The 10,209-nt window shown below is 35.9% G+C and overlaps 1 protein-coding gene across 8 annotated transcripts in view; it reads left to right on the forward strand.

Moving 5' to 3' along the window:
* NPY5R (neuropeptide Y receptor Y5) overlaps positions 1–9,982 on the forward strand; it is a 162,964-nt gene extending 152,982 nt beyond the window's left edge. For 5 of the 8 annotated variants that reach the window (XM_031941522.1, XM_031941524.1, XM_031941521.1 and 2 more), the window contains one exon: positions 6,828–9,982. In XM_031941522.1, coding sequence (XP_031797382.1) covers positions 6,828–9,035 — 2,208 coding nt within the window. In that variant the 3' untranslated portion in view covers positions 9,036–9,982. Of the gene's footprint in view, positions 1–3,497; positions 3,661–6,827 lie in introns of those variants that run through there. The other 3 variants (XM_031941527.1, XM_031941528.1, XM_031941529.1) reach the window with 2 other exon arrangements.
* The last annotated feature ends 227 nt before the right edge of the window (positions 9,983–10,209 follow it).

Here is a 10,209-nt window from a genome sequence, read left to right on the forward strand (position 1 = left end):
TATGACCTCTGAGCAGATTGCCACTCCTTTTGACTTTAGTAGGTGTTGTAAGTTGTTGTAGCCTGAGAAATTCATTACCCTATGTCCTTCCTGGTGATGAGCCTCTTCCAATTTAGCTAGGCTGGTTGTTGGACAAGAGCCATACAATCCTTTTCACTCTGGAAGCCTTTGGGGCTTACAAAGACTTATTCTTTTCAGCTTATGTTCTACTGGCACAATCTTTAGAAGTCCATTACACCTCCAGCACACAATGAGACCCTAAAACAAAATTTTAGTGAAAAATATTCATCATTCCCTATTTTAAAAAGTAAATGGTACTCCTGCCTCTTCATTTTCCCTTTTTCCTAATATTTGTATTTAAAGGGAAATCTTGGAAAATTTCAAGTATCATATGATTCTAGGATTTAGACTAGGAAGGGACCATATTTAAGATTGGATTTGTCCAAGGTCATAGCAAAATCTGTTTTTCTACTGATAAAATAAATTCAATGTTTTTGTTTTGCCTACACCATTTAATATAAAATAAATTATTCCAAATGACAATTTGTGTTGCATTCACTTTGTAAGACACACCTAATTTTTGAATCAGAAGTGGCTCAAAAAAGGGGCAACATAATAGCTTACATTCATATAACATTTCAGGTTTCCTAAAACTCTTCCCTTAGAACCCCCATCTGAGATATGGAGGTGGGAAATAACAAAAAGAGTTGGGAAACTCATCAAAGTAAGTAATTCAGATACTGTACTTTATAATGTTTTACACATTTTAAAGCATAATGTTAATGTCACATAAAATCTGGTTCAGATCCATAATTATGTTTCAGAAAGCATGTGGTAATATATTGGATCATATACTTTATATTTGAAAATTTTAAATTCTATCATTTGTTTAATAATTGTTTAATTTTCAAAATTAACATTTTATTAATGCAGATTTTTAAGGAATACAAAGTACTTCCCTTACAACAATTCTGTGATATAGTGTAAGTATTATTATTCCCATTTTACAGATGTGGAAACTGAGGATCATAGAGGTAAGTGACTTCTCATAGGTCACACAGCTTATAGATGTCAAATTGGAACACCTTCCTTCTCCAAAGTCCACTTTTTTTTATTACACCATCCTGACAGGGGGAAAAAGAGAAGATGAATAGCGTAGCCTGACATTTCTAAATTTCTAAAAATAATCTGAATTCTGCAACTATTTCAGAATAGGTGTTTTCAGCCTAGTTTGGGATGGCTGAGAAACAACAACAATAATCATAGTTTTCATTTGTGAAATGCTTTGTGATTTTCAAAGCGCATTGTTACACATTTATCATTTAATCCTTTCAGAAATTCTGTAAGGTAGGAAGAAATGGCTATTATTCTGATTGTTTTTTAATAAGTGAAGAAACTCAGGTTCAGACAGATTAACTATCAAAATTCCAACCTAGCAAGTGGTACACCTGAGACTACAGTCCAGGTCTTCTGGCTTGGCTTCTTTTTGGCTTTTGAAGTCAGGAAAACTAAAATGCTTTTTTTTTTTTTTGCGTTTTATAATATATATTTACATACATATTTATGTATATAGTTTGTCTCTTTTTCTCCTCATATTACTAAAATGATTAAATAGATAAATACCATTCCATTATTCAAATTATTTCATTGAAAACATTAACTATTGAATTTTAGCCCCTTTATATAATAGATAACAGCTATGTTTACAAACTAAAGCAAAAATTATCTAGAATTCTAAACTGTTAGTAAAATTAACCATTTCTGGAGAGAAGACCTTAAGTTGGACTCCCTCCTGAATCATATTCTTTGATGGTAGTCTGAATCCTGTGCTTTAAGCCAAGTTGTTTATTATTACAGCCACTTTACATTTTCTCTATCTTTTAATAGCCACTAATGTTTCTCTGTCTATATAAGGAACATCACCAAATCATACAATCAAGCAGTCTATAAGTCTATCAGCTTCTGCAGAATATTTACCCCACTTCTAATCTACCATCTAGATAATAGCTCATTTCTTTAATGTTTTAAAAGCTAGAAACATAATATACTTTTATTCTAGATAGTTAATTAAGAAAAGAGAAATGGAACAATTATCGTTAAAAAGAGAATTTAAGTGAAAATTAAACATCAGGAAGATCATAAATTAGTTCAGGTCTAGAAGGTCAGCTGAATTTTGGAAATGAAGTTTAATAGAAACACAGAATGTTTAGAGTTTGATAACATTTTATCAATACAAAGAATTGTATATAATACAAATATATACAAATAACAATAACAAATCATTTTATCTAACCCAAACATTTTACAGATGAGAAAACTGAGGCCCAGAGAGTTTAAGGGAGTAGTATGTTGCATAGTGAATTCATGGAAGTATACTTCCACAGAAGTAATCCACCTTTCATTTTACAAATTAAATTTTTTTTAGAAAAATTTTTTATAGAAATAAATAGCATGACACACGTGGCATTTCATATTAAGTATAAACACATGTTTAAAGTTGATGTGCAGACTAAAGCCAGATTTATTTAGTCAAAAAAATGAAGTATAGAGATAGAAATTATTCAATGAGTTTGATTAGATAATTTTGGACAAATATCCAGTTTTCTATTTTGTTAATGACCAGGACTTGAACTATTTCAAAAATCAAATTACCACTCATTACATTATATTAAACATATGTGGTCCATAGAAAAGAGCTTTTAAAAAATAAGATTTAAGGACTATTTAGCATTTTAAATTTCTTTTGATATGAGTCAAACTTTTTTTTTTTTTACATTTAAAGCAGTGACAATGACATATACTGCTTAGTTTGAAATGGAATCCAAGGAATCTATGAGTTAATTTGTCTCTGACGAGATTGTAATTTACTTCCAGAAAGTTACTCATCATAGAATCAGTAGAAATAGTGGTATGTAATTCTACTATTAGAAGTTCCCAAACCAACTTTTCTTGATCCCCTTCTCTCCAAATGACTTCTCTTATGTTCTATGTGACAATTTGCCACTGGGATTCTGACCATTACAGAGACTTAGATTAGCTGATTTCACAGAGGCTCATCACAGGAGTGCTGGTCATTAGGAAATGAATTCCTTGGCTACAACTTGATCCATGAAATTTAAAAAAATGGTCTTCAGTCTGTATAACCCCCTTTTTTTTTCTGCAGTGATGATGGTGGAATAGTAGAGAATGAATCGAGTGCTAAGAATCACAATTTTAGACTCTTTTATAAGCATTAATTAATTTTTATACTCTAATTGTGAGATCTTTATCTTAAAACCAATGAGTTGATGTACTGCTGGAAAAACTGAAATACTAATGTTGACATTTTCACTATAAATGAAATCATGAAATGTAAAGAATTTTCAGCTAAATGGAAGGTTGATTTACAGGTTTTCCTTGGAGAGGAAAATAAAGGAGTTGGTGGAGTTGGTTTCTTTGTGCATCACAGGCCATAAGCAACACCATTTCATGGGAAACTTGGTCGTCTTGCCTTGCAGTGCTCATGATGAGTGTAAACAAGAACACCGTGAAGATAATTGCATCTCCTGCACCAACATCTGTTGCAGAGGATGAAGAGGTAGAGAAATTCTATGAAGAACTTGACAGGACCCTCCAAACCAAGTCACATATACCTTGATACTTGGTAAAGTCAGTGGGAAGGTAGGCACAGGGGAGGATGGTGGCAAAATAGGCTAGAAAATGTGGTTTAGGGTTAAGAAATTGAAAAATCCAAAGCCCATAGACTGCAAAATGTAAGAATGATTTTAAAATCTGCTACATTTATGCAGTCAAATCAGCAACCAATTGGAGTAAAGGTCACAATTGATGCCAAATTAAATTTTGATTGGTGAAGGGATAAAAAGGACAAGAAGGCAGTGCATGCAATTTTAATAGCTCTAACTTGATCTATTCCAGCAAGCATTTGGCCCTGAAAAATAGGAAATAGAGGCAAAAATTAGACTTTGATAATAACCATTTCTTAACAAAGTTTAATTCATCTAACACAGCAACTCTAGTGAAGAGACCCTAGCTGCCCAGAAATTATCTGAGCCTCTTATTACCAATGTGACTTTGCATAAGTTATCTAAACTTTCTGGACCTCAGTTTCCTCATTTGTAAAATGAGTGAGTTGGGTTAGTTCAACTCCTTTTTAATCTCTAAATCTATGATCCCCTTGCCCTTGCCAAGTGGAGAAACATGGTAGCCAAAGGAAACACCAATTTAGCATACAAATTAATTTGTAAAACATTACAAGTGTAAGGCCCAGGGTTATGAGGAATATTACATCATAAAACAATGAAAAGCAGGGAAAAAGAAAACAAGATTGCAGAAAGCTGGTTGTGAGAACCAATTAAGATAGACATCTCAGAAGCATTTATAGATGGAATGGGAAGGACAATGTCATGTAGAAAAAGAAACTGATCTGTTAGTGTTTCTCTAGTAATCTGCTATCAATAACAATAACAGTGGGGTCACCATAAGGGAACTCTAAATACACCAGTACTTGAAGGATTATATAAGGAAGGAGAAATGATTGCTAAGAAGATGAATTCAGGAAGAGTGAGTGGACCAGATTCAGGTACACATAATACAGATGAAATCTATGCTGGAAGCCAAAGAATTTTGTAGTACTTGGCTCAGTTTTAAAGGTATTTCATAGGATAAAAAAGAGCAAACAATGAAAAAAAACCCACAAATAGTATTATTACCTTTCCTCCCCAAACAATAGTCAGGAAGACATCAGGAGCTGACCCATATGCCTAATTTTTTCTCTTTCTAAAATCTTTATGAAAATAAATTCATAAAATTATAGAATCTCTAAGACAGAAGTTACCTCAGAAATTATCTAGTCCACAAGTTTTTTAACCTGAAGCCATGAAATTGTTTTGTTAAATATTATGATGATTTTTAAAAGTTTTATATCTTTTGTATGTGTTAGCCTTTCAACTACTTAAAGATAGCCATTGGGTCTACCTGTCTGTTCTCCTTCTCTGTGCTATCGATTTGCCCAAAATACACAGGTAGTAAGTGGTAGAGTTAGAGTTTGAACCCAGTTCCTCCAATCCAGTGCACCATATGGACAAGAATCATACAGGATAAGAAGGCATGGATAGGTTACGATCTTCACGATTGAAGGGAGTATCCACAATGATGAGATCCTGGATCCACTGAAGTTTCAAAGTAATATGTGCAACACAGAAGTCTATGTCATTTGTTCATGGATATGCAATGCACCAGGGCCTAGGAGTGGAGACTATTGGACTAAGAATTTCGTTCTCTTTTTGGATGCATCACTGGCTTGCTTTATAATCTGAGCAAGACCATTTACTTTAGTAGACTCAGAAGTCTCTTCTTTTAATATGTTCTTGCTAGCTATATGTATCAAAATGTGGTAAAAGCAAATCAGTCATTCATTTGTTTGTTCAATGTTTATTGAGTGACTTCAGTGTAAATAATGTGGAGATCCTTGGAGATGGAGGCTAGCAAGGTGGTGGTGTTATAAAAAGAGAATTGTCCTTCTCCCCCTAATTCTCATTCATATTGGAATGATATGTTCTATGCAATTTTAGTTCTCCACTTCTCAGGATTATTCATATGAACAATGTATACAAAATTCAAGGAATATATATTTAATAATGTACCAGTATTAACTTAATTTGGAATCTTAAAACAGTATTGGAATCTCATATTGATGTTAATTTTGTATCCAGTTTTGTTATGGGCTATTTTTCTTATACCAAGTTCAAATAAAAAGTATAGGAATACAGTTCAGGATTATGCAGAATTTGTTAAAGGCCTACTAAGGCCTCAGATTTAATTAATTTAGTAATTTTTGACTGATTGAAATTGATATATAAAGAACAAAAAGGCTACTGTATGACAAAACTATTGTTTATGGATCATACTAACACATGATGTGATTATAACTCATCAAGATGGACTGAGTAGACCAGTCACTGAATGGTTTTTGCCATCTTGCTATCTGTTTTTCAGGCCTTATTACTGACACAGCCTAAATCTGATAATGTTTATGTTATTGGTATTTTTATGTGATTCCATCCATCCATCCACCCATCCATCCATCCATTTGTTGCACAAGACACTGTTGAGCACTGGGGGAAACAAAGATGAACAAGACTCTGTTCCTGTCCTCAAAGTGCTTATTATATTTTAGTAAGGGGTCGAAGACAAGCACATGAAAAAGCTATAATACAATGTAGAATGTGATAAATGCCACATGAGAAACACTAAGTTCTGTGGGTTTGATGGAGAGAGATCATATCTGATTTGGGAGAATCACAGAAAGTTTCATGAATTCAGTGCAACAAACATTTGTTAAGCATTAATTGTGTGCAAGGAAGTGACATCTGAGCCCTTAGGTCCTGATTTAAATAGATATCTACTGATTTTTCTAAAACTCAATTTATCTATCTGGGACCTATAAATATTGGTTCTGTTGACCAATGAACTATCTTAATGAATGCCTGAAAAAATCATCTCTTTTTTGTCCTATCTTCCTACATATATGCACACACACACAGACTCAGTGTCATTTCCTGTGTACTTCAAAAGACAATGGTGCATCCTATAGTGTCATACATTAGAAAAGATGAAAGACTTGAACTTACTATGATTTTTCTTGGCATACGTAGCACTACACTGAGGATGAGTTAAAAGTGGTCAGTGATTTGCCTGCAAATTTAACAAAGTACTGGCAGGAAAATTGAACTAAAGTGTTTTGTTTCACTCTGTGGATGTAGTTTTATAGTCCCGTAAACTTTTTCTTTTCCCACCTTACTAATCAGTATCTTTCTGGTTTCAAGCAGGGCTACGCCATGGATCTAGAATCTGAAGACTATGATAATCGAACTCTCACAAGTGAGAACGGCACCGAGATGGCCACGGCATCCTATGATCCTGATTGGGGTGGTGGTGGTAATAAGACTCGCCTCGATGATGTGCAGGTCTTTGTGATTGGGCTTTATTCCACCATAAGTTTGCTTGGGTTCATGGGAAACATGCTTATCCTTATGGCCCTTATGAAAAAGTGCAAACAAAAGACGATTGTAAACTTTTTCATTGGAAACTTGGCCTTCTCTGATATCTTGGTCGTGCTATTTTGTTCACCTTTCACGCTGTCTGCCCTCTTGCTAGATCAGTGGGTGCTCGGTGAACTCATGTGCCGTCTTATGCCTTTCCTCCAATGTACATCGGTGCTGGTTTCAACTTTAATCTTAATCTCAATTGCTATTGTCAGGTACCAAAGGATAAAATATCCCCTTTCTAAAAGTTTGACCATCAGACAAGGCTGTTATTTGGTTGGCCTTTCTTGGGCCATTGGCTTTGTGATTTGTTCCCCTCTTCCCATCTTCTACAGGCTTGTAGAACCCAATGGGAATAATGGTACAAATACCACGGCCCCTAAGTATGTGTGCATTGAGGCTTGGCCAAAAGAGTCGTATAGAATTGCCTTCTCTCTGTGTTTGCTGGTGGTTCAGTACATACTGCCCTTGATTTGCTTGATTGTGAGTCATACCAGTGTTTGCCGGAGCATTACTTGCAAGATGTCTACTAGGGAGATGAAGAAGAGGCTCGAGGAGAAGGAGAAGAGGGAGAGGAAGGAGAAGAAGGAGAAGGAGAAGAAGGAGAAGAAGGAGAGGAAGGAACGAGAGAAGAGAGAAAAGAAGGGGAAGAAGGACATGGTTGAGACATTGGAGATGAAGGATATGAGGGAGACCAAAGAGATGATGGGCCGAGACATGAGGGATCCGAGTGACAGGGAAGATGACTACGATGATGACCTGGATGATATAGACGACCTAGAAGGCACCATGGACATGAAAGACATAATGGAATTGAGAGAGCTGAAGAGAGAGCTGAGAGAGAGGAGAGATAGGCGAGAGAGGATGGGCAGGAGAGGACGGAGGAAAATGAGAGAAATGCTGGAAGTGAAAGAACTAGAAGACATGGATGACGTCCAACAGGTGATGGACTTGACTGAAATGATTGAGATGAGAGAAATTACCACCCCGAGGAATGTGAGGGATATGAGAGATGTGAAAGATGCAGAGGAAATAGAAGACATGATAGAAACGAGAGAGGTGAGGGATGTGAGAGACATGGAATATATAGAGGACATGAGTGACACGATGGAAATGAGAGAGATGAGGGACCCGAGAGAGATGAGGGACATGAGGGACCCGAGAGAGAGGAGGGGCAGGAGAGACATGCGGGACCCGAGAGAGATGAGGGATACGAAGGAAAGGAGGGGAAGAAGCTGGAAAAGGGGAAGGAGGGGAAAGAAGGGGATGAGGGAAATGGACATTGAAGAAATTGAAGAGATTGAAGAGTTGGGTTCGATGTATGGGATGTATGAGATGGAGGAGATGGAGGAGATGAATGAGCTGGGTGAGCTGAGTGACCCAAATAATGGAGATGATGATTTGGAAGACATGCAAGGCTACGCGGCCAAGAACAGTGGACACCACATTCAACTCCCCAAGTTCCAAAGATGGAGCTATACACTAAGCCGAAAACACCGCAAGTCCAACAAGAAGTCATGCGTTGTACCTGTTCTGCGACATCCTCCTCCTCCTCCAGAGGTACCACCCAAAGAGATTGAAGAAGAAGAAGAAGAAGCAGCAGAACCTGAGAGATGCAAGCTGACCAATGCCAGTAAGATCATACCTGGGGTGCCCATCTGCTTTGTGATTAAACCTGAAGAAAAGCAGCTTGAAGAGCCGGAAATGTTGACCATATCCCGCTCCATCTCGAGGATCAGAAAGAGATCTCGCCGAGTCGTCTATCGTTTAACCATTCTGATAATTGTGTTTGCTGTCAGCTGGATGCCTCTGCATCTTTTCCATGTCGTTACTGATTTTAATGCTGGCCTTCTGTCTAATAGGCATTTCCGATTGGTGTATTGTATTTGTCATTTGCTTGGTATGTTGTCTTGTTGCCTTAATCCTGTTCTATATGGGTTCCTTAACAATGGCATAAAAGCAGATTTGATGGCTCTTCTGCGCTGTGTTTAAAATCTGCTATGTTTAGAATATGCCATTCTAAAGATTGAATAAGGAACAAGCTACGCTTCTCTAAAATATACATATATATATATATTTATGGCTGCTTTACAACAAATATATTTTATTGCATGCAGATTTATTTATGCAGGAGAAAAAGATGCTCTGGATATGAATTTATTGGTGCCTAATGAGTAAAAGATCATTTATTGACCCGCTATATAATATGACCATTTCATGTAGATATTGTGTAACAGAATCATGAATGTCAATCAAACTGCAACTTCATTGTAAAATGTTGTCCTATCGTGTATTAGTTCATCTGTACCTCACAAGCAGCTAAATATTGTCATCATCCCAGGATTGGAGAAGAAAGAAAACCTGCAAAATATTTAATGGACAAAACGTAAATTTATTATTATTGTGATGTTTAAATAAGACTTCTTGTTTATGTGTTTCTTGATGTAACAACTAAAGATTGTGTGTTTTTGTGTCTATTCTGTGAAAATGCAGAAACTATTCAACTCTTGACAGTTGAATCATAGCTAAATGAGACGTCCATTCTTTAAGAGATGCTACATTGTATTACCTGTTTGGGGACTGTTAGGGGATATTGTGGAAACTCCTAAAAGGAAAAAAAATGTTTTCCATCCCTAGAGTTGTGCTTTTAAGAGATGGTACATTGTATTGACTGTTTGGGGACATTGTGAAAACTCCTAAAAGGAAAAAATGTTTTCCCCCCCTTAGAGTTATGCTTTAAGTGAGGTACATTGTATTGAGAGTTAGGGGACACTGTGGAAACACCTAAATGGAAACAAAATGTTTTCCCCCCCTAGAGTTATATTTGTGTCAGATGGTTAATTTGACCTTATGTTCTAATGATGTAACCTAAAGATGGACTAAAACTCTCTGGCTATATATCTGTACAGAAATATACTATTAAATGTTACTGCAATGAAGGTCATGGTTTCATGTGTGCCTTTTATTCTCCAAAGTCTTAGGACCAACTACAATTTCATACTGAATCAAGTAGTTCAAAGCACTAAACACATGATATTCAAACATCAAAAGGGATCTGGAACTTAAGTTAGCTCAAGCACTTTTTCTTTCTAACCCAATATATAGAGAGCCATAGGTATATTTCATACTGTCTTTAAGGTGTGCATAGGAAAAGTAGATTTTCTTC

This window comes from Sarcophilus harrisii, chromosome 6 (assembly GCF_902635505.1).
Source record: "Sarcophilus harrisii chromosome 6, mSarHar1.11, whole genome shotgun sequence".
Taxonomy (NCBI): domain Eukaryota; kingdom Metazoa; phylum Chordata; class Mammalia; order Dasyuromorphia; family Dasyuridae; genus Sarcophilus; species Sarcophilus harrisii.